The sequence below is a fragment of the Hippopotamus amphibius genome, chromosome 9 (genome assembly GCF_030028045.1).
Source record: "Hippopotamus amphibius kiboko isolate mHipAmp2 chromosome 9, mHipAmp2.hap2, whole genome shotgun sequence".
Lineage (NCBI taxonomy): Eukaryota > Metazoa > Chordata > Mammalia > Artiodactyla > Hippopotamidae > Hippopotamus > Hippopotamus amphibius.
The window spans coordinates 124874461-124901057 of NC_080194.1; the positions used below are offsets into that span (position 1 = coordinate 124874461).

Sequence of the window (26597 nt, forward strand, 5' to 3'; positions counted from 1 at the left end):
GCTGCTCCATGGCACGTGAGGTCTTCCCAGACCAGGGATCGAACCTATGTCCCCTGCATTGGCAGGCGGATTCTTAACCACCGTGCCACCGGGGAAGCCCCTATTCATGTTCTTTCCATCCTTTTTTTCCCCCCTTAACCTAGTTTTTTATATATATGTAAGTATTTATATATATACATATTTTTTTTTTTTTGGCTGTATTGGGTCTTCATTGCTGCGTGCAGGCTTTCTCTAGTTGCAGCAAGCAGAGGCTACTCTTCCTTGCAGTATACAGGCTTCTCAGTGTGGTGGCTTCTCTTGTTGTGGAGCATGGGCTCTAGGTGCACGGGCTTCAGTAGTTGCAGCACACAGGCTCAGTAGCTGTGGCTCGTGGGCTCTAGAGCACAGAGTGTAGTTATGGTGCACGGGCTTAGTTGTTACGTGGCATGTGGGATCTTCTCGGATCAGGGATCAAATCCATATCCCCTGCATTGGCAGGCGGATTCTTAACCACTGTGCCACCAGGAAAGTCCGTAACCTAGTTTTTTAAATTTTTATTTCTTCTAGTTTTATTGAGATATAATTGACATACAGAACTGTATAAATTTTAAGACATACAGCATAATGATTTGACTTATATACATCACAAAATGATTATCACAAGTTTAGTGAACATCCATCAGCTCATATAGATACAAAATTAAAGAAATGAAAACAAATTGTTTTTTGTGTGATGAGAACTCTTAGTGTTTTCTCCCTTAACAACTTTTATGTATAACACACAGCATTGTTAATTATATTTATCATGTTATACACTATATGCCTTGTACTTATTTATAACTGTTAGTTTGTACCTTTTGACCACCTTCATCTACTTCCCCCTCCCCCCACCCCCATCTCTGGTGACCACAAATCTCATCTCTCTTTCTATATGTATGTTTGTTTTTGAAGTGTAATCAACCTACAACATACAATTTCCTGTTATACAACATAGTGATTTTATTCTATATATTTCAAAATGTATACTACAAGTCTAGTTACGATTTGTCACCATACAAAGATATTACTTAGTTACTGACTATATTTCCCCACACTGTACATTTTATACCAGTGACTCATTTATTTTGCAGCTGGAAGCTTGTACCTCTTAATTTCCCTCACCTATTTCTTTCCTCTCCCCACCCACCTCTCATCTGGTAGCCAGATGTTTGTTCTCTGCATCTGTAACTCTGCGTTTTATGTTTGTTCATTTATTTTGGGTTTTTTGGTTTGTTTGTTTTTTGGTTGCGTCAGGTCTTAGTTGGGGCGTGCAGGAGCTTTGTTGTGGCATGTGTGAGCTTCTCTCTCTAGTTGTGGCTTGTCTGCTCAGTAGTTGTGGCATGTGTGGGCTTAGTTTCCCCACGGCATGTGGGATCTTAGTTCCCCGACCAGGGATCGAACTCGCATCCCCTGCATTGGAAGGCAGATTCTTAACCACTGGACCACCAGGGAAGTCCCTATTTTGATTTTTAGATTCCACATACAAGTGAAATCATACAGTATTTGTCTTTATCTGACTTATTTCCTTTAGGATAATACACTCTAGGTCCGTCCATGTTGTTGTAAATGGCAAGATTTTATTCTTGTTTATGGCTAATAGTCCGTTGTATATATACCACATCTTTATTATCCCTTTGTCTATTGATGGGCACTTTGCTTGATTCCATATCTTGGCTATTGTAAATAATGGTACAAAGAACATAGTGGTGCATGTATCTTTTTGAATTAGTGGGTTTTTTTCCTTTGGATAAATACCCAGGAGTAGAATTACTGGATCGTATGATAGTTTTACTTTTTGATTTTTTGAGGAACCTCCATACTGTTTTCCATAGTGGCTGCACCAATTTATATTCCCATCAACAGTGGCGTGAGGGTTCCGTTTTCTCTACATCCTCACCAACGCTTGTTATTTGTTGTCTTTTTGATAATAGTCATTATGACAGGTGTGAGGGATGGTTTTGATTTTCATTTCCCTGATGATTAATGATGTTGAGGATCTTTTCACGTGCCTGTTGCCCATCTGTATGTCTTCTTTGGAAAAATATCTATTCAGATCCTCTGCCCATTTTTTAATCGGGCTGTTTGTTTTGATATTGAGTTGTATGAGTGTTTTGTATGTTTTGAATTTTAACCCCTTATCAGGTATATTGTTTGCAAGTATCTTCTCCCATTCAGTAGGTGACCTTTTCATTTTGTTGATAGTTTCCTTCACTGTGCAAAAGCTTTTTAGTATAATATAGTCTCATTTGTTTATTTTCGCTTTTGTTTCCCTTGCCTGAGGAGACATACCCCCCAAAATATTACTAAGACTGATGTCAAAGAAAAAAACTGCCTCTGACCCAGAAACGTGGCTTGTCCTGGGATTGCTGTTGGATGGGTGGGTGGTCATTGTCCCCAAAACTTGGAGGGTGTCAGTGGTGCTGCCCCTTGCCTGACCTGAGCCCTGTCCTTCCACCACAGCTTTCCGGGCCCTTCTGCAGATCCGGGCAGTGAGGAAGAAGCCAGGAGCACTGTCCCCCATCTCCTTCAGCCCCGTTTTGGCCCAGAACATGGACCACGATGAGCATTCTGTAAGTGCCTCTTCCTTCCTGCGTTTCAGGGTGTGGGGGTGGAGAGAGCAGGAGTCTGAGGAAGCCCCCGCCCACTGTGCAGGGCCCGCCTTCATGTTAGGACAGCGCCCGGCTCCTGGTGGGGCCAGTCTGATGGGGGCCCTGGAGGTGTGGCCAGGAGGAGGCTATCCAGGTTCTGCCCTCAGGGCAGTGCCAGGCCAGGACCCAGTCTGTCTGGCCAGCATCCCCGCCTGCCAGCTCTCTGGATCTCTGGCTTACCTGCCTGGTCCCAACAGGCAGCTGTGAAGATGAGTGGGGTGACCCAGGCCGGGCCCAGTGAGCTCTGGCTGCCGGGATGACATTGCTTCTGCCAATAGCAAGAGCTGAGATGCAGGTGACCCTTCATTGAGTCTGAGCCATGGTGTCGGTCACCTCTGCTCCACCAAGGTGACCTAGAGGGAGGGGTGGGCGAGACACTGTGATGGGAGGGAGAGACACAGAAATGCAGAGACGTGAAGAGAGACATACAGAGAGAGACACACATAGATGGAGATGAGGTTCAAAAGGGGAGATGCTGAGAGATGGGCAGACAGGGAGACACAGAAAGAGACGTGGAGAGACACACAGACGAGGCTGGGGTTTAGGGGGTCGCTGAGGTGGGCAGATGGGGGCGGCAGAACCGAGGACGGATGGGGGCAGGCCCAGCTCTCGGCTCCTGGGTCCCAGCTGGCTTCAAGCTTTGTTAGCCAGTGAGCCAGTTTTCTTGGCTCTCGATTAGGATTGTTTGGATCCAGTGATTCTTAGAGGCCTTGCCAACTCTCTAAAAAGGAAAAAGAGCCAAAACCCTCCAGGCTGGCCCATGCACAGAGGGCACCTGCCCTGGGCCAGCGGGTGTGATGTGTTCAGCCCAGCATTTCTGAAAATTCTGTCAATGTTTAAAAGTCTAGGTATTTTCCTTAAGACTCCGATTTCTGGCTTCTCTTTCAAAATCTGAAGATGTGGTCCCACTGCTGGATGAGGGGCAAGGCCGCCCCTCGGGTGGGGGTGCCCGTCACCCTGCTTCTCCCGGACCAGTCATGCTGTTTAGCCTGCAGGGCCTGTGGGCCCTTCGGATTCCGCAACCAGGCCCTCAGCATTTCACAGTGGACTTCATTTCAGAGCAGCACGTACTCTCTCCAGCACCATGATTCTGGTTGAGAGAAGAACAGCACTGAGGTGTTCCTGCCCCCGAGAGAGGAATCTTGAGGTTCCACGGAGGGGTGGGCTCAGGTGGTGGGTTTTATTGTCGGCTCTCCGGGTTTCTGTCCTGGTGTCTGAGGTCAGGCAGAACCCTCCTGTGTTTGTCCCTCTTGTCCTGAGAGCTGAGGTGCCTTCCACAGCACAGGGCAGCCTGGGGCTTGGATGGTAACCTCATGCTCCAGAGGGCCAGCACCTTCCTTTCTGGAGGTTACAGTTCCAAGTAAGTGGCCCTTGTTCTCTGCCACGTCCCCTGCATGGACAATTTCTACGTAGTCCTAGAACTCAAATTAGGCATTTCCTCCAGTGAGTCTGTTAAGATCTCCGCAGAGTGGGGGTGGTCGGGAGCTTTAGCTCCACCTTTGGGAGTTAGACTTGGTGACGAGTCGACAAGGCTGTGCTGGGGCCTCCGGGTCCCTTCCCTGTGCCCACCCGGGCCCGCCTGTGGGGAGCGCTTGGCCACTGTCATGCCCATCCTGGCCAGGACCTGCTGTTCGGGGTGACCCAGACCATGAGTGGCCACTGGGGATGGGGACAGGGTCTTCCAGAGCTGCAAGGATGTGCAGGCCCAGCCCACCTAGGCCCCAAGGCAGAACTCACGCTCGGCCAGGTCACCACGATTCATGTGCACGTAGGGTTTTCGGAGCGCTAGCTCACGGCGCACCCGGAGGCCAGCAGACCGGGGAGACTCCCGCCAGCCAGCTCCAGCGCCACATGGGGGATGGCAGCAGTAAAACCTATGATTTTTATCTTGACAGTGTCCCTTTAAAAAATCAAAGTCGCACCCTGCCTCACTGGCCAGCAAGAAACCTAAAAGGGAAACAGTAAGTGTGTTTGGCCCTGTGGCTACATCTTTGCCCCGTGCCCTGACTGTTGCACCGGTGACAAGAATGGGAAGTCACTTTCACCCCAGGCTGACGTGTTCGGTTCATTGAATCTGTCAAATCCACTCTCCCTAGTCCCGGCGTCCCTGCCCAGGAAGGGAGTTTTGTGGACCAAGCAAAAGCAAAGCTCAAGGTCTGTCGGCAAAAAGCCCCAGGCGCCCCTTCTCGCCAGCTCTGCTTCCGCCCATGGCCTCCTGATGCCCTGTTTCCCGTTTTTTCTTGCTGGCAGTGGGATGACGTTGGAGGCGGAACTAAGGCTGCCGCTCTGGTCGCAGACATCCCTTGCGCTTGCTCGCCCTGCATCCCTGCTCTGCGGGCCAGCGCTTGTATTTCTTGCGTTTTCCCTGCATCTCAGGGAGCAGGCTGGGGGCAGACCGCGTGTGGCTGGGCCGGGCCTCTACCTGGAGCCTCCACTGAGCCCTGGGTCCCTTTGGTAAAAGGTAGAGGTTTGGGGTCACTGAGGGTCAGCCTAGACGGAGAGGTTTTCTCCTTGTTTCGAGGGGCAAGGGAGTTCGGAGTATTTATTTGCCTTTAAACTGAAGATGGCTTGGGAGCAAACGCAGGCACTGCAGTCAGTCTCAGGGGACCCAGCAGGTGCTCACTGAGGACAGAGCCCCACCTGGCTCCTCTGCCTCCCTCTGGTCACCAGGGTCACTCTGTCACCTGCCTGAAGGGCAGCTCCCATCCTTCCTGCAGGTCAGGCCGGGTAGGTAGGAGTCCCGTGTAGAGAGCGTTGCCCTTCACCGTGTTCAGAGACTGAGGGCAGGCGGCTGCTCCGCCCCCCAGCTCGGGAGGCCTGACTGACACCTCCCTTTGCCTTTAACCCTAAAGCGAGACTCAGCCTATTGACTGGATCCACTCCCGGAGAGGGTGAGACTGGTCCTGAGCAGGTGCCCACTAGGCTCCCCGGAGCCTGTGTCAGCCCTGTGGCCTCTCGTCCAGCCCACGGAGGGTCTCTGGGCCAGGCCCTGTGGCGGGCAGGTCATCCTCGCCCAGGCCACGCGCTCCCACTGGCTTCTCCCGCCTCTGCCATGGCTTTGCTCCCCTCCTGCTCCTGCCTCTCCTCTCACTCACCCCTCTCTCACTCTCTGCACCCACCAGGCAGGAGCAGAAAGCCAGGTAGGGGCTGGCTGAGGCCCTCTCTTCCTCCATCCTGGGCACCAAGTGGGGCACTTGGGCGTCCAGGGCTGCAGCTGATGGCCGAGGGCACCCTGGGCAGGGCTGCCTGATGCTGCTCCAGAGTTCTTGGCGTCCCTGAGGGAGGAGGGTGTGAGTCCCTAGAAGGTGGAGTGGATGGGAGATGGTCAGAGAGCAGGCTCTGGGGAGCAGACCATCCGTGGGGCACAAGGCCAGGGTCTGGGGCTTTATGGCAGTGGGCAGGGTGCCTGGCCGGCTGGTCCCTCACCTGCTCCTATCCCCACAGAGCTCTGACAGCATCCCACCTGGCTATGAGCCCATCTCCCTGCTCGAGGCACTCAACGGGCTTCGAGCCATCTCCCCGGCCATCCCCTCGGCCCCCCTATATGAAGAGATCACTTACTCTGGCGTCTCTGATGGCCTGTCCCAAGCCACTTGTCCACTTGCTGGGATCGATCGGATCATGGAAAGCAGCCTCCCGAAGGGCAAGCTGAGGAGCAAATCCCCCGACAGGTGAGGCCAGCGCCAGCAGCCTCCTGGGGAAGGTGTGCGGGCCCTGCCAGGTGCACCTCAACCACCTTGTTTGTGCCACACAAGGCGGCCCCGGCCTTTGCCGGCAATTACAGTCAGTGATGACTGACCTAAGGGACGTTTGAGGGCCACATGCCCAGGGGCCGGGCAAGGGTCAGTCCTGGTCCCTTGGACACTTAGAGGTGCCGGCAACCAGCCCTGCTGTGTTTAGTCTTTTCCTCTGACACGTGCTGGTTTTCTAGAAAAGTATAAAGAAGGCACTGGTTCTGTAAAACTCCCACAGCCCTTACGCCTTATACGTGTGACAGAACGACTCCAAAGATACAAAAGGACACGTGAGTCTCTCCTGCTACCATCCAGCTCTCCCCGTAAGCCAGTACCATCACAGTTCCCTTCTTTGCAGCAGTGCCATGTGCAGGCCATAGCTGCAGGTGGAGGGCCTTCTGTTCCCAGGCCTGGCACGTAATCGCTGGCCCTGCTGGGGCGTTTTCTTGGGTGGGATTGGTGTTGCTCATCCTCTGTCCTCTGCCCCCAGCACCCTGCGGTCCCCCTCATCCCCCATCCACGAAGAGGACGACTCGGAGGCCCCACCCCCGCCAAGCGGGGCGGGGATGGCACTGAGCAGCTCCCCCGAGGTGAGGCCCCCGCCTGCCTTCCTCAGGCCTGCCGTTTGTTCTTCCGTCCCCACTGCCCACCTATTGGCCTCTCAGACCCCAGGCCCCCCCTCCGTCGCTCAGCTACCTTGGCTGCTGTGACTTCCCCCAGCCTCAGTTTCCTCATCTGTGGGGTGGGCATGGTTGGGTGGAGTCCAGCGAGGGCCGTAGGAGGGGCTGTGTGCGATGCACCCAGAGGGCACTGCCTGTCCTGGACCCGAATGGCCCTGTGCCCTCCCTGGCCACGTGCCCTCCCCGGCCACCTGCAGCCTGGTGCCCAGCTGTCAGCACCAGGGTCCAGGCATGTTTTTCCTTTGTTTCCTAGAGCTTCATAACTGAGGAGGTTGATGAGACTTCATCACTAAAGCAAGGTAAGCCCTTTCCTCCCTGAGGCCCTGGTGCTCCCTGCCAGCAGGAGGTGGGGCCTCCAAGGCTCTTCTGGAGGTTTCTCCAAGCTGTGCTGGCCGCCCTCCTGGGACCACCCACTTTGGTTCCTACACGGTCTCATGGACGACAGCCCTCGGCTGCTCCTGGTTTTCCCTTCCTACCCATCCATTTAATGGTAACAGTCATTTTGCTTGCTGCCTGGATCGTTCAGTCTGTGGTCAGTGGTCCACGCTCCTGGCCTTGGGCCGTGCCCCTGCCTCTGGGGCCTCAAGACTGGCGTAGCCAGTGGCCAGTGGCGGGTGCACAGCCCAGCCAGGCCCCTCCACGGCATGTTCCCTGTGCATGGGACCTGCTGTCCCTCCTGACCGGGGGGTTTAGCACTTGGCTGGCGCCCCCACCAGGGTCCAGTCCCAGCGGCTGCTGCTGGGCACTGGCTCTGAGTGGGGAGGGGCCCCGCCCCACTGCACGGGGGTTGTGGGACGTGATTAGAGGCTTCCCTAGCTTTCCTCTGCCGCTTGGGGAGACACTGTCCCTCCTCTGTCCTGGTCCCTCCTCCCCGTGTCAGACAGATAAGGAGACTGAGGCTCAGAGTTGGTATCGGGAGGCCCAAGGCCCGTGAGTTGAGAGTGACAGAGCCAAAGTGTGGTCAAGGCCCCGAGAGCAACCTGCAGCCACCCTGGCACTGTGACCCCCTCCCTGCTGAGTGGCCCCTGGCCAGTGCTGCCCTCGGTGACCCAGGTCCACCTGCTGGCTGCGGGGCAGGGCCTTGGGCCTGGGTGTGGTGCCAGGATTGGGGTGTCCCCCAGGAGCACAGTGCTGTCACTTCCTGCCCAGCGTGCAGGGCAGGTCCCTCTGCCTCTCAGGCCTCAGCTTCCCCACCTCCTATGGCGGTGGCTCCTTCCTCCCTGCACATAGCAGGAGGATCCTGTCACCTCCTCTTCTGCCCAAGGGGATGCCCCCACAAGCACAGTGCAGGTCTTGGGCTGCGAACTGATGTTTGAGAGGGAGGACGGCTCCCGCCATCTGTGTGAGCTCCCTGCTGGGGGCCAGAGGGCTGTGTGCCCACCTGCCCGTCCACAAGGATAGGAGACAGTCAAGTCTATTACCATTCTATGTTATTGGTTTTTTTTAATTAATTAATTAATTTTATTGGCTGTGTTGGATCTTTTTTGCTGTGCGCAGGCTTTCTTTAGTTGCGGTGAGTGGGGGCTACTCTTCGTTGTGGTGCGCGGGCTCCTCATTGCCGTGGCTTCTCTTCTTGTGGAGCATGGGCTCTAGGCGCGTGGGCTTCAGTAGTTGCAGCGCATGGGCTCAACAGCTGTGGCTCACGGGCTCTGAAACGCAGGCTCAATAGTTGTGGTGCACGGGCTTAGTTGCTCCGCGGCACGTGGGATCTTCCTGGAGCAGGGATTGAACCCGTGTCCCTGCATTGGCAGGCAGATTCTTAACCACTGCGCCACCTAGAAAGCCCCCATGTTATCTTTTAAATGTGGGTATTTGATGTTTTTATAATAACACAACAAAGCCCCACACTGAGGGGCAGGAGAAGAGGAAAGAGGAAGAAAATAGAATGTTTACCTTTGGGTCCAGGGAGAGCAAAAGGGGAGTCAGGGTGGGGTCTGGGGCCCACTCCTACCTGCGGGTCCCTGACCTGCCCCTTCCTTTGCAGGGAGCCGAGTGCCGTCTATCGAAAACGTCCTCCAGGACGGCAGCCCCGAGCCCTGCCGAGGCCAGCCTGGCGCACCTGCCGACATCTACCTGCCAGGTAACAGCGCTCAGCCGATGGTGCTGGGGGCCTGCCAGGCCTGGGGGAGCCCACCTCCCCATCCCTGGCTCTGAGCCCACGCTTCTTCCATTGACCCCCAAAGCACAGCCAGGCCCAGGTTCCACAGTCACCCTGCGGCCCCTGGCTCTCTAGGGCAGAGCCTGTGCCTGAGACCCCTTTTCACCCCAGAGCCAGCTCAGCTTCAGGAAGGTGGAAAAGGCTTCTTGTTCAAGGCCAGACAGGCAGATCTGGTCTCAGTGCCACCGCTGTCTTCCTTCACCTGTGGGTGATGCTGGGTGCCCCAGCAGCAGGGCCTCTGCCGAGGCAGCTGCAGACAGAAACCTCCCCACCAGCTGCAGGCCTGACAAGGGCCCCCAGGCTCCATGGGCCTGGGGCTCATAGGCTCCCTGGTCTCGGGTGAAGCAGCACGTTCTGGCCGGGGTGAAGGACACAGGCTGGAGCACTCGTTGCCACCGTGGCCCGAGGGCAGTCTTGCTTCTCCTCCCACCCCTTCCCAGGCCTCTGCCCAGGGCCTTGTGGCCTCAGCTCTGCTCTCTGCTCCTCTGGGTCCAGATCCTCAGGTTCAAGTCCTGGGCTCTATAAAGACGGGGGATGGGAGCTGGGGGCTCTCAGGACTTGTGCCTGGGCCTGCTCGAACACCACCTGAGGTTCTGGAATCAAGACAAACAGCCACGTTGCTCTCAGAGCCTGGCTGCTTCCTTGTGGCTGGGAAGCCCCTTCTCCTCACCCCCACCTGTCCCGGGAGCCATCACTGCCTGGTCCCCTGGCCAGGGCATCAGGGGAACTGTGATGTGCTTTAGTCTGGAAGGGCCTGTTGTCCCTGGGCTTCTAGACAAGCAGCGGCCTCTGCAGGCAGAGGGTGCCGTTGGAGGACAGTGTGTCACCAGGTATGAGGAAGGAGGGCAGTAGTTGGTTCACTGACACACATGGGCCTACCCAAAGGAACCCATGGGTGAAAGCTGTGTCTGGGACCTTAGAATAACATGGGATTCCAAAGGACTTAAGTATTTCATGATGATGAAAACCTGGTCGGGGGCTGGGGTTGTGGTCAGGAGAGGGACTCGGCCTCCTGGAGCCCTGAGTGAGTCCTGTTCTGCAGGCGGCCCCTTGCCCTGGCCCCTTGTGCGGGTGAGGTGCCCCCTGAGCACACACAGCCTCTGAGGTGCCACCCCTCACTTCTCACCCCTCAAGTGGCCCACAGAGTGTCCAGGTGCCTGCAGGTCAGGACAGGCCACAGCCGGCTGGCCTGGCCCATGGGTGAGACTGGTCTCAGTACGTGTCTTGGGCCTTCTTTAGGCCCACACTGGGGGCGGAGGCAGTCAGCTGTGGGGGTGGTAGAGGAGAGACCACAGTCTCCAAAAGCTGGCTGTGGGGCCTGAGCGACAGCAGGGAAGGGCTGGTTCTCGATGCCGGAGTGGAGAGGAGGCTGCCTGTGAGTGCCGTGCACCCCCTGCCCACGAGCACGGCTGCTCGCACCGGGGGGGCGGGCGGGGGTCCTTGTGGATGCACACACCTCTGCGTCGTCCACTTCCATGCCAGCTCCCTCTGTTCTCTCCGGGCTCTCTCGCTTAGCGGAGACCCTGAACATCTTCCCTATTGGTGTATGTGTTTAAGAATGTGAACACCCACACATGCACCCGCACACGTTTCCATTCTTTTTAACAACTGCACTGCGTCCTCTGGGTGGATGGAGCATGATTCAGTGAATCTTAGTGTATCCTGCAGATGGGAAGAAAGGAGATGGGGGCAAATCCATAAAAGAGAAATTCTAGATGCCCAGCATCCCAGCAGCCCTGTGGGGTGGGGGCCCTTTCTGGGCTCCACCGTGCCCAGCCCCCAGCCCCCGCCAGCTTCCTGCATCCTTTCCTGGGCTGGGTCCTCTGCACTGGCACTGGGCCCAGTGCTGTTCCTCAGGAAACGTTTTCAGCATGTTTCTCTTTTCTGTCAGCACATCGATTTGTGTGGCGTTTGTTTCCATCATATCCTGCCCCCCACCCCACCCGGCACCATGTCCTGAATCTGGTGCCTCTGCCCTGGAATGTGCTGGTCCCTCTGGGTGCTTTGCTAACTGAGCTTCCGTCTCTCTCCTCCTCTGCACAGCCCTGGGGCCCGGCTCCTGCTCTGGTGGTTTAGAGGAGTAACCTGGTATGTGATGCCTTCGCATGCGGGGTGGGGGGCTCTGTGGGCGCCTTTGGCAGGGTGCTGGAGAGAGGACCCCAGCCGCCCTCCCTTTCCTGCTCCCACTGGGGGTTCCTTCCCATTTTCTGGGCTTCTTCCACATCCATGTCTTCTCCGGGGCCCTGGATTCAGAATCCAGAGTGCTCCAAACCCCGAGGCAGAGATGTCCCTGAGACGTGGTCCTGGGGCTCCGACACTGGCTTTTGGAACCAGAGGATTTTCCCTCTGGACCAGGTGACCTAGTCAGGCTCTTGCAGCTTTAAGGGTCCCAGGATCAGTGACTCAGCCCTAGCTGAGACCCCGCCATTGCTAACAAGTAGCCTGTCCCCCCACCCACCTCTGGAAGCTTCTAGAACATCAGCTTGCTCTGACATCAGCCTGTGAGGCAGCCATGTGAGGTGGTCTCCCCACCTAACAGGGAGGTGCCCTCTCCCTGGGAGACCCAAACAGACATTTTACAGGCAGTTCCAAGAGCACCACCAGGGCAGGGGACACGTAGGGCCCTGCCCTCCCTCAGGTCATGTCAGCCCCGCTAGCAAGTCTGGAGGTAAGAGAACCTGGCGCCTTCGGTGGCCCAGGGTTTCCAGATGAATGTGGGTGGGGTCATGCCTCAGGCTGGTGTCTGGCCTCGGAGGATGCAGCCCTCCTCCTGGTCAGCTGTCCTGCTCCCAGGCTGTGGGGTCCGTCCACTCACTACGTTCCCCCACGGACCTTTCTCATCTTCCTTGATCGTGTCTTGTGACGAATCTTATCCTCTACTGAAGGAAGACCTGGCACTTTTATAAAGTTGGCCCCGATCTCATCCATGGGAGATGCTGGGTGCTGCCACTTAGGTAAAACTTCCGGAAGTAGGAAACGGGTCAGACCCAGCTACCGAGAACTGTGTTTGTCCTGTGGGCTGCGTGGCAGAGCTGGCCTCCCACATGAAGCCACGGCTCCTAAGAAAACAGTCCCCCACTGAGTCCCTGAGGGTCTGTCGCAGGCCGTGGGGGCTCCGGGGTTTGCCATTGAAGCCGCCCCGGGGCCCTGCATGCGGATGGGCACGGCCCTGCGAGGTGTGCAGCACCCCCTGCACCAGTGTCCAGGGCGGCTTGAGCCAGGGACGGCGCCCCTCACAGCATCCTGGAGGCACCATGTGGGGATGGGATGGCGAGAGTGGCCTCCGAGGAGGGCAGGCTGGGGCTCCTGGGGCCACTCTGGGCCCCGCTTTGTGCGCCCGTCCACCTGCGGTGGCCGAGTTCTAGCCGAATCCAGTGGTAAAGGGACAAAGGCCCGTCAGAGCCCAGGAAGCGCGGAGCGAGCACAGGCGGGGAAGCTGGGGGTGGCAGCCTGAGGCACCCCATTGCCTTCTGTTCCAGGGCTGCGGCTAGGGTCACTGGGCCCTCTGTGTGCTCCCCGCAGACACAGTGGGGCAGCTGGTGGGGACCCAGAGCCTGGCAGGCAAAGGGAGTGGCGAGGCGGGGCAGCTCAGCTGAACGTGACCCTCCTCCCTCTCTCCCGCCTGCAGGATGGTCCACCTCCATGGAGACGCCCTGCAGCCTCCACACCACCGGGCCCCCCCGGCTTCCACTTGCTGGCCCCAGTCCCAACCCTGGGGCCACTGAGCTGACCCCACTCTGAGAGCCCAGCCAGGCTGGCAGCATGGAGCCCTCAGCTCCCCAGACTTTGCCGAGGGGCTGCCCGGACTCCATCGTGACCCCGGCCTCTCCAGTCTGCACGCCTTGCGTGGTCACTGGCTCCGAGGGGCCGTGTGACCCTTGATTGAAGAGCACAGTTGACTGTCCCCCCTGACAACCCCCTTTTTCTACAGTCAAAGTATTTGTAAATGGTACAAGATGAAGGATGGTGGCTTTCTGTCCCAGGCGCTGAGCTCTGGGTTCCCCCAAGACGTCCTGTGGGCTGATCGCTCACCTGCAGCCTGGATGGGCCCCACCAGCCTCCAAGCCTGTAGGGCCCTGTCGACACCCAAGAACTCAGCAAACCATAGAGAATTTCGTGGCAGACGAAATACAGTCTTCACAGGAAACGTCACGGGGGCCTTATGGGAGGAAAGGAAGTGGGAGCTGAGTCTCAGTCAATGAAGGAAACAGTGCCTGTCCCCTCCCCATGTGCGTGTACCCTCCCCACTCCCCACACGGCCCCCCGGATGGCCAGGCAGCCAAGCCAGGCCTGGGTCTGGCTCTTGGCAGCGGTTGTGTCCAGGAGCCCTTCTCCGAGCCCCATCCACTCGGCCTGTAGTGCCACTGCCCACCTGTCCCGGGAGGGCCTGGGCGGCTTCTCCACTCTGTGTTTGCCATGGAGATGCCACTTAGAGTTTCTCTTTGATTTGTTCTGTCTGGGGCTCCTGTGGTGGGACCTGCCTGGGGGATGAGGGTCCCATCTGAGGTGACCTCGTCTTTTTTTGAAGATAAACTTTCTGGGTAACAGAAAGGCAGAGGGGACACTTGGCCTTGGTGCCCCCGGGCAAGAGCTGCCCCAGCAGGACCTGGAGCCCAGTGGATGGGTCTGCAGCTCCCGGGCACACTTTCCTGGCAGGTGGGAGAGGGTCCCGCTTCCTGAGGATCTGCCCTGGGAAGGACGGTTCTGGGGCGGCTGGCAGCACAGCCTCAGGCTCTGCTGAGCGGGGCACTCTGGGATGGACGCCTCACTTTCTCTCCGGTTGAGCCTGTGAGCAGAGGCCACACTCGGGGCAGCCTGCCCCGGCCCCTTGGCTCCCTGCCTCCCCTTGCCTCCCGCCCACCGTGTGCTCATTGGTGCACGCATGCCGACGCGCACACGCCCGTGTGCACCTGCGCGCACACAGGCTAGTGGCCGTGTCCCTCTGCTCACCCCCTCCTCACGGCTAGCACCCCGGCTTCTCGCCATCGGTGTTGGTGCCAGTAACTCTGAAGGATGGGGTGCACTGGCCTGTCTTGGACTTACATGTGCTATCATTTGATGTACTCTGATTGGCTAGGTTTGTTCGTTTTTACTGTGTATTTATAGTAATAAAATCATGCAGCAATATCCTATCCGCTCCTTCCTCTGTGCACAGCACCGCAGGACTGAGGCTGTTTCCTGGGAGGCAGGACAGCTGAGTGGCTAGTGGCAGCTCTGATATCCTCACAGCAGTGCAGGTGCCGACTTGCACCTCCCTTCCCTCACACGTAAGATGTCAGCAACCTATGACTTCCAGGAGGGCGTAAGGGCTGCTTGTTTATTATCTGCTGGTCATCATCAGGCCAATTGTTGGGTCGGAGCAAAGGACTTGGGACTTGGCCTCCTTTGCAGGTGGCAGAGCCCAGGGCCTCCAGGTGTGAGAGTTGCTTCGGTGGTACCCACTGCTGATTCATCCCAGTACCATGAACTGAGTGCCTGCTGTGCCAGAGGACAAAATGGGCAAGGCCCCCGGAGCCTGTGTTCTGGTCACTGAGACACCGCACAGGTAATCCAAGTCTACCCAGGTCTGGTTACTGGTAGGAAGAGAGTCAGCGGGTCATGAGATGGAGTTGATTTAACCCGTGGCTGGGGAGGGCTTCTCTGAGGAGACATTTCAGCTGAGCCCTGAAGGCTGCCAAGGAGCTCTCTGTGGAAGAACACCCCAGCAGCTGGACCAGCAAGTGCAAAGGCTCGGAGGCAGGAGTGGACCTAGTGTGTCCACCGAGTGGCTAAAGCATCAAAGTTGGGGGTGTCGGGGGGCAGACCCTTTGTAGAGGAAGTTTTAGTCTAGGAACAATCCGAGGTTTCTGAGCAAGGGAGGAGCCTTCTTCACCTGTCTCGTGGGGAATGGACTGGCGGGGTGGGTTTGGCTGCCAGGATGCTGGAGCCCAGCTGGGGGCTCTGCCTAGTGAGCAGCCTCCCAGTAGGGAAAGAACACCCATTGCACCACTGCCTGAATCACCGCCAGTTGCCAGGGCCCTTTGTAGACACAATCCCAAGCAGCCTTCTCTGGTCCCCTCTGACTCAGGCGGCCTGTTCCTGCCCTAAGGAATGCTTGCCACCCTTGGTTGTGCCTGGGTGTGGCATGCTCCCAGTGTCATACGGGTTTATGTGTGGGCTGCACTGGATCTCCCTCTACACGGCCCCCAAACCAACCCACCGCCTTTCCTAATGTCTGCGGCCTGGAGGTGGGGTCCTCTCCGAATTGGCCCTCCCCCTTGATGACTTTGCCCCTTCAAACATGGTTCCCTGCCCTGGAATCTGGCTTCCCCTTGCCAGCTGTGGCTGCTCCATCTGAGCCCTGACCACTGGCGGAGGGCCATGGTGAGGGAGAGCCTCTCTCTTTGCATTCTTACTCCCACATCTGACAGGACACCACCGTGGACCCAACATGAAGGAGTTTCTTGTGGATCCTGCTGACCCTTGCCTGCCCTCCGCCTCTCTCTCAGCCCCACTCAGGGCACAGAGCTTGCCCTTGGCTGCATGGCTCACCCATCCTGTGAGCGCCGGCTGTGGTGCCTTCACTCAGCAAATCTCTGTCTGTGGTGGGAGAAAAATGGAGCTTGGGCCAGTTGTTGGAGAGAGTAGCACCACAGGATCCAGGGGAGCCCTGCTGCTCTCCCTTGAATGCTGTTTCTGCTGCTTCAGAGCCCTAGCGACTTCTTACTCTAGTACAGACACTGGGTGAGTAACTCAGGCCTCCTGCAGAAGCTTCAAGGTTTTCTGTTGTGGGCACTGGGTAGGAGACGCTGGGAATCTAGGGTCGGATCCTGGCTCTCACAAACATGGGTGCCCTCAAGCAAGTCCCATTCATCTGAGACCCAGGTTCCTCCTTGGTAAATGGGGGAGACCCCATTTCCTCCAACAGTACCTGGCATGTGGTGTCTGACATGGAGGGTACTTGGTGCGCTGGGCTGGGAAGCTCCCTGCCCCAGGGTTTAAATCACTTTTGCCCCAGCAGGCTGGGCTCAGGGAGCCCCAGGGCTCCTCACCATCCACCCCCAGTTCAGCGCTGGGCGTGGACGTGGGGGCAGTTGGAGCTTTGCCAGACCCTGCTTTCCTGCTCTTCTGGAGTCAGGCAGACCAGCAGTGACGTTGGATTCCAGTGCTTAACCGGTGGCAGAACGACGGGGAAGCGTGCGTGCAGGGGAGCGTGTGCCCTCTGGTCCCAGGGATAAGCTGAGCCCCCTGGGGGAGGCAGGAAGCGCCCCCGCGCCCAGAGGCTGGCGCCGGCCAGGCCTGAAGCTGACAGTGGGAAGCCCGCAGGGCGGCGCTGCCTAGGAGGTGATGTGGGAAGGCCGATAGCAAAGAGATCATTGCGGCTTCTCCCGCCCTCTTCGGGGCGGGCGGTCTCAGCCCCGACTCCGCAAGCACCGCCCCCTCCCGCAGGCCGCCGTGCGCCTGGGGACCCGAGTCTGCGCTCCGCTCGGACCAGCTCGGCTGTAGCGCTGCATCCCCGGCTCTGCGGTTTTCTTTTCGGGGGCTGTGGGCGGGGCCCGCTCCGGGTGCGCGGCCATTGGGTGGCAGCTGGGGCGCGCGCCGCCATTCCCTTCGTGCACGCCCCTCCCACCTCGCAACGGCGCGTCGCGGCGCCGCGATGGGTTCGGTCCTGATGCGCGTCAACGATTGGTGGGGGGGCGGGGTCCAGGGACGCGGCTGCCCGCGGATTGGCCGGGTGAGGCGAGGGGGCCCGCGCATGCACTTAAGGGGCGGTGCGCCGGTCGCAGAGGGTAGTGCCAAGATGTCGGCGGCGGCGGTGCCAGAGCTGAAGCAGATCAGCCGGGTGGAGGCGATGCGTCTGGGGCCGGGCTGGAGCCACTCGTGCCACGCCATGCTGTACGCCGCAAACCCCGGGCAGCTCTTCGGCCGCATCCCCATGCGCTTCTCGGTGCTGGTGAGGACGCGGGCCAGCGGGCGGGCGGGGACGGGGCGCCACTCGCACCCGCGCCTGTGACCCGGCGCTCCCTTGCAGATGCAGATGCGCTTCGACGGGCTGCTGGGCTTCCCCGGGGGTTTTGTGGACCGGCGCTTCTGGTCGCTGGAGGACGGACTGAACCGGGTGCTGGGCCTGGGCCTGGGCTGCCTGCGCCTCACGGAGGCCGACTACTTGAGCTCGCACCTGACCGAGGGCCCGCACCGCGTCGTGGCGCACCTGTACGCGCGGCAGCTGACGCTGGAGCAGCTGCACGCCGTTGAGATCAGCGCGGTGCACTCGCGGGACCACGGCCTGGAGGTGGGGCCGCCGCCCGGGCCCCGCCCCCCGCCCCCCGCCCCGGGGTTTGGCTCTGGCCCCGCGGAAGGCACCGATGGGTAACACGTCCCCCTGAGGGTCCCCTGGCCGGGCTGGGAGGGTGTCGCTGTCTCCAGTTTCGGGGTGGGGAGAGGGACCGGGGGTCTGGTAGGACGGGAAGGGGCTGGGGCTGGGGCTCCCTCGGGGCTGTGTTCCATCTGCCTTGCTGCCCGCCATTGCCAATCCTGGGAGTGGGGAGTGGGATAGGTGGGAGGATGGGAAGGGGCGGTGCCTGCTCCGGGAGGTGTGAAACTGCAGAGTATAAAGAGCATCTTCTAGGTCTGGGTTCTTGGGTCGGAATCTCATGGTGGGGCTTTGAAGGCTCTTTCTACTTGTGGGTTTTATAGTCTGGAAAGACTGGGAGTGACACTTGGGTTGTTTGGGATTCAGCAGGTGAAAGAGGGAGCATGGGGTGTGGAGTGGGGGGGCTTCCTGCCAGTGGATGAGGGTTGGGACTTGAGGGTGGGATGTGCATGGGGATGGCCTTGAAAGGTGCTTGGGGAAGAGAAGGGCTGCACTGCGCCAAGGGAGCTGGCTGGCTTCTGCCTCACCTGACCCTGCCCAGGTCTCTCATTATGTCTTTGGCAACCTGGCTGTCCTTCCTGTGGCCTAGCAGCTTACAAGCCCCTCCTGCCCTGGCCATGCCACCTGTGTGGGGGTCTAGTCCCAACCCTGGTGTCCTCTCCATGCAGGTGCTGGGGCTCGTGCGCGTCCCACTATACACCCAGAAGGACCGAGTCGGTGGCTTTCCCAACTTCCTGAGCAATGCTTTCATCAGCACAGCCAAGTACCAGCTCCTCTTTGCCCTCAAGGTGCTCAACATGATGCCTGAGGAGAAGCTGGCTGAGGCCTTAGCGGCAGCCACAGAAAAACAAAAGAAGGCCCTAGAGAAGCTGCTCCCATCTTCCTCCTGAGGTTGCTCCTGTGCCTTGTGTCTGTCACCCTCCCCCTGGCTGTGTCCTTGTGCTGAGGCTGGGCCCTCAATTCCTGTGGGAGTGCATGTTCTGTGTTTGCCCCATCCTGACTGCGTGGGGAAGTGGGCATCTTGCTGGCTGACGGCCTGGGTGCACGCACTCAAAGACTCGAGCTTTTGGTGCATGTCTCATCATGGGCTGGTGAAGCCCCGGCTAAGTGCACTCGCACTTGGACTCTTGAGAAGTTGCTTTGTTCTTGTGGCAGTTTTGTTCTTATAGAAGCCAACTTGGGTTGGCTCCTTCCTGCATCCTGCCCCAAGCCAGCCTGGGATGGGAGGTTATGCTATGAATTTTGGTTGTTAGTTTTACTTGTGGCAAGTTTGGAAAGGCAGCTTTATCCCCTCCAGCTCGGTCCCTGTGGACAGTCAGGGCCACAGGGCCCAGGTGTAGGTGGACCTGTTGGAGGAGGAACAGTAAAGTTGTTCTTCAGCTGCTCTGTGTGGTCTCTGGTCCTGGCTGCAGGCCTAGGCATGGACGCAGGAGGGTGTCCCTTTCCCTGCTATCCAGGGACCAGAGGGCAGGGCCTGGGCCTAAGAGCAGCACTCTGGGCACCATTTAGAGTGGAGCTGATGCAGGCCTCCCCTCCCACATGGGGGTGCCAGCCACCTCCCCGTGTTTACCATGGCACTGCCGGCCATGGACTCTCTGGGCCACGGGCCTGCTCTGGTGGTTTGTTCACTGACAGTGTGAGGCCCCTGCATGATTCTGGTGGCCCTGGTGGCACCCAGGGTGAGCCCGCTGCTCCTTCCTTTGCTTTGAGAGCCTTCCTCTCTGTTCCTGGCACAGTCTGCAGGCACCTCCAAGAGACAGTCTGGCAGCACTGGCCGAGTGGGCACAACAGAGCCACCACAGGACAGGAAGGTCACCACTGGTGGTCTCCTACGGCCTTACGCCTGGAAAGACTCCTCATTGAAGCTGACAGTTTCCACAGCACCGGCCGGGCCTGGTAAGGAAAGCAGTGCTCCCAGCCCAGCCTGGGCGCCCATCTCAGAGCCTCGACAAAGCGGCTGGCACGCGTGGGCAAGGACACTCCGCTCTGTAAATAAAACACCTGTACTTGCTCCTTTCATTTCTGGGGCCTGCTTCACTCTCCAGGTAGCTCTGTAGAGTCATGGAGGGCCCCGAGCAGAGGTGGCCCTAGCTGCAGGGGTCACCCAATCAGTCCTGCGCAGAGCACAGTACGCTGGAGCAAGGGCCCTGGCACAGCTTTCCTCTTGCTGCGGTTTCTCAGCCAGTGCTGCAGGCTGTGGGACCAGAACTGAACCCCTCACCAGCCAATCTTAAATTTTATTTTCCAGCAAATGATATATGCTGCCCAGGCGCCCCAGCCCTCACCTGTGTGGCGCCTGCGGTGTGTGGGGATGCACTCTCCCCAAGGTCCTGCCTGCTCTGGGCCCCACTCCCAGGTCTGAACAAGAGGCCCTCGTCCTGCCTCAGTGCGGGCCTCGCTGCCTTCACACTGGCCACAGCCCCGTTCTGCCTGTCTGCCGGCTGCTCCTGGGGCCCGATCCTCTGGCCCTGGCCGTTGCAGCCGCCCACGCGCTGCTTGCTGCCCTCCTGTCCTCTGGGCACACAGCTTCAGGGTGGATCAGTCACCCCACGTCAGATCCTGAGAAGGGAAAGGAAAACTGAAGGGGGTGCTCCCTTGGCCGCCCAGCCGCCCTGCTCTCTGGGCCGGGGTCCTGGGCTGACAGACACTCACCGTCCCCCCGGCTAAGGCTCCCGCCACTTCTCCTTCCCATTGAGCACTTGTAGCTTCTCCAGGCTCTGGGTAACTGAGCACAGCACTCGCCCTGAGGACGGGAGCAGAGTTACTGCTTCACAGTCTCGAAGGCGTGAGGGCACAGGAATGGATGATCTTGAGGGCCCGGTGGGCTGTCCAGCCCCCTGGACTCACCCATCTCCCGGACTCGATCCTCCAGGGCTCCTGACAGCTCAGGGAGGCTCAGGGCCTGCAAGGAGGCCTGCCAGCCTTTGGGGTCTGTAGGGCAGAGGGCTGGGTGGGCCTGGGGTCTGGGACCAGGGGACCCGTCCACCTGTCAGTGCCACACATCCCCCTAGTTAGAGCAGCGTGTTCCCCTCCAAATCGTGAAGCAAAGCGCTGACAGCTGGTGAGTCTGCCCTGCAGGGAGGGGCAGCCAGTCATCACCAGGGGTGAGTGCGTGAGGGACCCTGCTGGGCTATGCCCTGGGGGGGCCCAGCCAGGGGCTGCATACGTCACTTGATGTCTTGGACAGTGCAGGCAGCCACGGCCCAAAGGCCATCAGGAGGGACAGTGAGGACATGGGCTTGGGCATGTGAGGGGATCTGGGAGGGTGTCAGTGTGACAACCACACTGAGACAGGTGGTAAAACCTGGCCTGGGGAAGCATCCCTGCCCTCTGTCTGCCTGTTCAGAGCCAGGATGCTGCTCTCCTTACCAGCTGTGGGGAGGCCTGGGCCTAGCGTGGCCTTGAGTGGGGATTCGTCCAGTTGCACTCGGGCGGACAGCTCGGCTTGACAGGCTCTGCCAGACATGAGACCAAGCACTGGTGAGGGGAGAGGCCAGGCGAGTGCAGGCACCCTCTTCCTCCCCGAGTGTGAGGTGGGGCTCTGCCCTGTGTACCCTGCGAGCCTGTGCCTGTGTGGCCCGGGCAGAGAAAAACTCGCACAGGGGCCCCTCTGCTGCCTGGTCTGCCCTGCAGGGCAGGGCAGCCAGATGGAATGGGGGTGGCAATGACTTCAGGAGGCCCTGAAAATGACCCACTGGTGGAAGAATCTGGAGGAAGCAGTGACACAGCCTGGCTCTGGCCCAGGGAGCAACCTGGACACCCACTCACCGCAGCTGGTCCAGAACGAGCGCAGCATCCTGGGCAAGGGCCCAGGTCTCCTGCAACTGTGCATGGATGTCCTTGCGGGCACCATCCTGCTCCAGGAGGCAGCTCTCCACCACGGCCCGCAGCTCTTGCTCCTGTGACACCAGGCCCCGCATGGCCTCCACCTCCTCACAGCGCTACAGCAGGAGAGGGGCAGGTGCGGGACAGGGATGACCACTCAGGCTGGGTCCCCCAACCCCAGGGTCCATCTCCTCTGTTGGACTGCTGCCTCCTCTCCTGGCCTGGGGGGACCTGTCTCCACCTCAGAGCACCCCTGCCCTGGGTGCTCTGCGAGCCCTGCAGTGGGTGCTGCCTGCACCCTGCCCCCACCACACACACGCTGTCTGCTGCATCCGAGCTGTGATTGCTTCCTGCCCTCGCTGCCCTGGCTCCTGCTCTCCACTGACTCTGGGCACCCCAGCACCGCACTTACTTTGTGCAGCTGGATGGCAAGCTCCTGCATCTCAGCTTCAAGCCGGTCAGCGTAGGCCAGCTCCAGGGCATCACTGGGGGGCCGGGCGCTGCTGTGCCAGCGGGCGATGGCAGAGGTCATCTTCCTCTTGGGCCCAAACAACCTGCAATGGGGAGTGAGAGGACACAGATCAGCCCCCGCTGGATGTGGAGGCTCTACCAAGACGACCCCCTAGAAAGGTCCCAGCTTTGAAGGGTAGCCCCAGGATCCTGGGACAGAGGACAGGAAGTGTCCTGAGGCATGGTGACCCGCCTGTCCTGCCAGCTGCTTTCACCGGACAGGGAGCTGTGGCTGCTCAGGGTGTTCTCAGAGGTGGATGATGGGAAAATGTGTGGGTGCCCTGAGTGCAGCAGTGTCTGCCAGGCCAGCTCAGGACCTCGGGACCCAAGCTGCCGCCATCTGATGGGAGCAGCTGCAGGGGTGGACAGCTGACGGCAGGGACAGGCTGTGAGCTGCACCTCAGCTAGTTCCTAGGCGTCGTGGCCACAGAGACCCTGGGACTTACGTGATGCCAATTTCCTTCAGGTCGCTCTCAGTGAGGGTCAGAAAGATCCGGAGGTCCACGTCCTGCTCCTCAAACACCTGCAGGTACTTCAGACAGCCGATCTGCTCCAGCAGCGTGGCGAGGTCCTAGAGAGTGAGGATCCAGGGCAGGTCAAAGGACAGGTGGGCCACGAAGATATGGGCAAGAAAAGGAATCACAGAGTCGCCTTTCTCCTGCTGAGTGCCTGTCCTGTCCTGAGCCCTGCTGACCTCCAAGTTTGGCAGAGACCCGGGGCTGCCCCGCCCCCACCCCACGTCCTCAGGCAGGGCAGGGCATCCAGAGCCACAGTCAGCCCACCACATCTCTGGACCAGGCTCTTCACTGCAGCAGGAAGCACACCCTGGGGCAGGTCTGCAGCAGCAGCTCCTCTCAGTCTCTGCTGGCCCAGGACTGTCATTTCTCCATCCTGGGGGAGAGACTTTGCTGGATGTCGCACTCTTGGTTAACATGTCATCCCATATCTTCCGGTCCCCATGGTTTCTGATGAGAGGTATGTTGTTACTCGTCTGGAGATCCCCTCATATGTGCTGAGTCACTTGTCTCTTGCTCCAAGATTCTGTTTTGTGATGCTTAGAGTTCATTCAGCTTCTTGGATGTGCAGATTCATTTTTTTGATCAAATCTGGGAAGATTTGGCTTTTTTCACTGAAAACTTTTTTTTGGCCTTTTGGATAAAAATGGGAATTTATTTGCCAGGAAGGATGATCCCATGACATTTCTGCTGGGACCAGCACATGGCCTCCTCTTTGCTGATTCTGTGTTTGGCCCCAACGCATCCTGTCCTGCACGTCATGTCTGCGATGCTGAAACCTGGTCTCCCCAGCACCACATAGAGGTCCAAGCCGTAGGTACCAATGTCTGGTATTTGATCCCCAGATCGTGTTCTTGGATCCCAAAACAAAAATTTCCACTATCTGAGAGGCTGTTTTTTCTTAACTTGCACTCGCACCTTTAGATGTTTCTCCAGGGTTTAGTCTGCCTTGGCCCCACAGACTGTCAGTGGATGTAATCTTTTTATTTCTCCTGATAAGATTTGGCTATTTTAAAACATTTTTTCTGCGTTTCTCTCCCTCCTCCCCAGGAACACCATTACATGCATGTTGTCATACTTGCTGATGTCTCACAAGTTTCTGTTCGTTTTTCCTCATTCTTCTTTCTGTTTCTTGGACTGGATAACCTCAAGTGACCTATGTTAAGTTTTCTGATTCTCTCTTCTGTGTGCTTAAACCTTCTGTTGAGCCCCTCTAGTGAAATTTTCATTTCAATTATTGTACTTTCAGTTCCAAAATTTCTATTTGGTTCATTTTTATTTCTGTTACTTTAATTTATTTTTGGCTGCATTGTGTCTTCTTGCTGCATGCGGGCTTTCTCCAGTTGTGGTGAGCAGAGGCTACTCTTCGTTGTAGTGTGTGGGCTTCTCATTGCGGTGGGTTCTCTTATTGTTGAGCATGGGCTCTAGGTGCGCGGGCATTCATCTTTTTGTTTTTCTTTTACAAACCCTATGTCAAAGGCTGACTTTCAGTAGATGGCAGTGAGGGAGCTGCGCTGCTACATAGGAAACCCCGATCCAGAAGTAGGTCACTTCGCCCCACTGGCTCCTCTACCAAGCACATACACCAAATCTTGGAACAAATTTTAAGAAGCTGATTTAAAATCTCCAATTAAGGGGCTTTGGTGGCACAGTAGTTAACAGTTTGCCTGCCAGTGCAGGGGACACAGGTTTGATCCCTGCTCTGGGAAGATTCCCACATGGCACAGAGCAACTAAGCCTGTGCACCACAATTACTGAGCCTGTGATCTAGAGCCTGCGAGCCACAACTACTGAGCCTGCGAGCCACAGCTACTGAGCCTGTGAGCCACAACTACTGAAGCCCACATGCTCTAGGACCCACATGCCGCAACTACTGAGCCTGCATGCTGCAACTACTGAAGCCTACACACCTAGAACCCATGCTCTGTAACAAGAGAAGCCACTGCAATGAGAAGCCCTCGCACCACAACAAAGAGTAGCCCCCACACCCCCCAACTAGAGAAAGCCCGCATGCAGCAACGAAGACCCAACACAGCAAAAAAAAAAAAAAAAAAAAAAAAAAAGTCTCCAATCAACATGTGTTTAAAGCATCAAGAGGTCAGCTGCTGACTGAGCCTGGGAATACAAGCCCTGGAGAGAGCTTCCCAGACGGGCTGCAGGGAGAAATCAGCAAAATCATAGGCTTTTAGTGAACAGCAGAGCTGTGACTTTAGTAAATGACGAATACTGGCCTCTCTTCCATCTTTGTACCACCTATGCCCACAGAGGCAGGAGAACACACTAGGCAGTGGCGCTGTTGTCGCACCTATAATCCTGGACAAACCACCTAGCCAGAGCGGCTGTGATGAAAAAGGCAGCAATCGCAGTTCTTGTTAAGTCCTAAGTGCCACTTTGCCTCTGCTTCCCATGCAGCCTGTCACTGTTGCCTGCAAGCATCTCTGTGATGCTGGTCCTGTGTTTCTCCTCCCCAGGCTCAGGGAGGCTGAGCTGAGCATGGAAACCCCGGAGGAGAGAGGGACCCCTCCGTGGAAAGGGACAAACAGAAACCTGGCAACTTGCCCCTCTCACCATTAGGAATCCTCAGCCCAAGTAGCGTTCTAGGGCATGTGGAGAAAACCACCCCACTCTTTTTTCTCAACAGTGCTGGGCCCACAGGAAGTACACACAAATGCCTCACAAATCACAAAAAGCCCCACGGTCTTACCTGGGGTCCTGAATAGGGGGGCCTGTCAGTCTGGGGGATCGATCCCGGGGCACAGGAAGTGCCGGTGCCCGGAGGCCACTGGCTGTCGCTGCTGCTGTAACGATTCTTGATCTTCATGTAGCTTTTAGTTTGTTTGCGAACTGAGCTTTTCCGCGCATGATCCGAATCCTGTGGCAAGAGATATGTGTTTGAAGTAACTGCGGGCAGGCAGCTGGCGTGCTGTGTCCAGGCTCCTGTCCCTGCCCCACCGCCAGCGTCTGCAGCTTCATCTGCGCGCGCCCCTCATGGTGGGGAAGGTCCAACACTCTTCCCGAAGCTCCCCCACCTGTCACAGAGGCCTCCCCGGTGACGGCCCCCATGGCACAGCGTGGACACGCACCTCAAGGGAACTGTGACACAGCCCCCACCACGCCAGGAGAGGGGAGGGGGGAGAGCGAGGGGGGGGAGGTCACCTCGTTGCTCTCCAGGGAGGCCTCGCTGCTGAGTCCCGGGGCCCGGGTCAGGCCCTCGCTGCTGCTGCTGCTCCGTGCGGCCCCGAGGTTGGCACAGAAGGCGTGCTCTTCTGACAATGGCGAAGACGAGGATGCCTGACCACAGGCCTCACCCATGGTGAGTCCCCAGAGCCCTGTCCCCGAGCTGCTCCCACCACAGGGTTCCCTGGCCCCTCTAATTGTTCAGTGTTTGCTTCTGCTTCACGCGGACTGCCGGGCCAGGCCCTCCCTCTTATACCCGGCAGGGTTTGTCTGCACTGCCCACCAACAAATCCAAGCATCCAGACAGTGCCCGGCACACGGGGCACTTGGTAACCAGCTGTGGCATGAACGATGCACGTAACATATGAAGACACTTCCTGAGGACTTATCCAGCAAGGGCTAAACCTGTGTGGACGGACTCCCTGACCCTGCGTGGAGAGACCCTGGGAGAGACGTCTCCTCGCCTAGCCCCACACCAGATTCTTTGACTCTCCTCACAAGAGCCAGTACCTTCTCTAACGTTCACCCTCTCCTCTGCCGGACGGACCCGTCCCAGGGCCGTGGCCCCGCTGGAGCCGTGGGGCGGGGTGGGCGCACGTACCCCGGCTGCTGCTGCTGCTGCTCTCCACGTCCCGCTCGTTGATGGGGGAGGTGACATCCCTGTAGCAGAGGCCCCCCTCTTCCAGGGAGTTCTCATCGCTGCTGTTGAAGGTGACATAGCCCCGTGGAGGCACCTGTTCTGTGGACAGAATGGGGCACATAAATCCACACAAACGCAAAGGCAAGATGAGTTCTTCCTTCCACAGGCGACCACCTCCTCAGAGGGAGCTCGGCGAGGGAAGCCCCAGGACAGCATTCTCTACTCGCCACGGTGACCTGGCCAGCACCGTGCCGTGTGCAGGTGAGGAAACAGGCTCCAAGGGGTTAGCAACCAATTTGTGCCCAGCAGTGGGTGCACACGGGGCCAGGCCGGGCAGCG

At 58.1% G+C, this 26597-nt stretch overlaps 3 protein-coding genes across 19 annotated transcripts in view; 2 read left to right on the forward strand and 1 right to left on the reverse strand.

The window, feature by feature from the left end:
• Positions 1 to 14365, forward strand: part of MGRN1 (mahogunin ring finger 1) — a 58639-nt gene extending 44274 nt beyond the window's left edge. The window contains exons 11-18 of one of the 4 annotated variants that reach the window (XM_057750863.1): positions 2479 to 2588; positions 4562 to 4627; positions 6111 to 6337; positions 6891 to 6990; positions 7334 to 7379; positions 9065 to 9160; positions 11282 to 11326; positions 12867 to 14365. In XM_057750863.1, coding sequence (XP_057606846.1) covers positions 2479 to 2588; positions 4562 to 4627; positions 6111 to 6337; positions 6891 to 6990; positions 7334 to 7379; positions 9065 to 9160; positions 11282 to 11322 — 686 coding nt within the window. In that variant the 3' untranslated portion in view covers positions 11323 to 11326; positions 12867 to 14365. The remainder of the gene's footprint in view (positions 1 to 2478; positions 2589 to 4561; positions 4628 to 6110; positions 6338 to 6890; positions 6991 to 7333; positions 7380 to 9064; positions 9161 to 11281; positions 11327 to 12866) is intronic. The other 3 variants (XM_057750861.1, XM_057750864.1, XM_057750862.1) reach the window with 3 other exon arrangements.
• Positions 14366 to 14430: 65 nt separating this feature from the next.
• Positions 14431 to 19663, forward strand: NUDT16L1 (nudix hydrolase 16 like 1). Of its 4 annotated transcripts, XM_057750869.1 has the most exons (6): positions 14431 to 14505; positions 14630 to 14783; positions 15649 to 17171; positions 17250 to 17510; positions 18260 to 18482; positions 19328 to 19456. In XM_057750869.1, the coding sequence occupies exons 3-5, from the start codon at positions 16875 to 16877 to the stop codon at positions 18479 to 18481; spliced, it is 780 nt and encodes a 259-aa protein (XP_057606852.1). In that variant the 5' UTR covers positions 14431 to 14505; positions 14630 to 14783; positions 15649 to 16874; the 3' UTR covers position 18482; positions 19328 to 19456. The 4 variants fall into 4 exon arrangements, with proteins under 4 accessions (XP_057606852.1, XP_057606850.1, XP_057606851.1 ...); XM_057750867.1 differs by lacking the exon at positions 18260 to 18482 and having other exon boundaries at positions 19328 to 19663; XM_057750868.1 differs by having other exon boundaries at positions 18260 to 19464.
• A 152-nt stretch (positions 19664 to 19815) lies between these two features.
• Positions 19816 to 26597, reverse strand: part of ANKS3 (ankyrin repeat and sterile alpha motif domain containing 3) — a 33634-nt gene continuing 26852 nt past the window's right edge. For 3 of the 11 annotated variants that reach the window (XM_057750859.1, XM_057750850.1, XM_057750860.1), the window contains 8 exons: positions 26220 to 26357; positions 25598 to 25707; positions 25146 to 25313; positions 22373 to 22497; positions 21829 to 21970; positions 21360 to 21532; positions 20961 to 21046; positions 20347 to 20522 (listed from right to left, as the gene is read on the reverse strand). In XM_057750859.1, the coding sequence (XP_057606842.1) occupies positions 20353 to 20522; positions 20961 to 21046; positions 21360 to 21532; positions 21829 to 21970; positions 22373 to 22497; positions 25146 to 25313; positions 25598 to 25707; positions 26220 to 26357 (1112 nt within the window). In that variant the 3' untranslated portion in view covers positions 20347 to 20352. The other 8 variants (XM_057750852.1, XM_057750851.1, XM_057750854.1 and 5 more) reach the window with 8 other exon arrangements.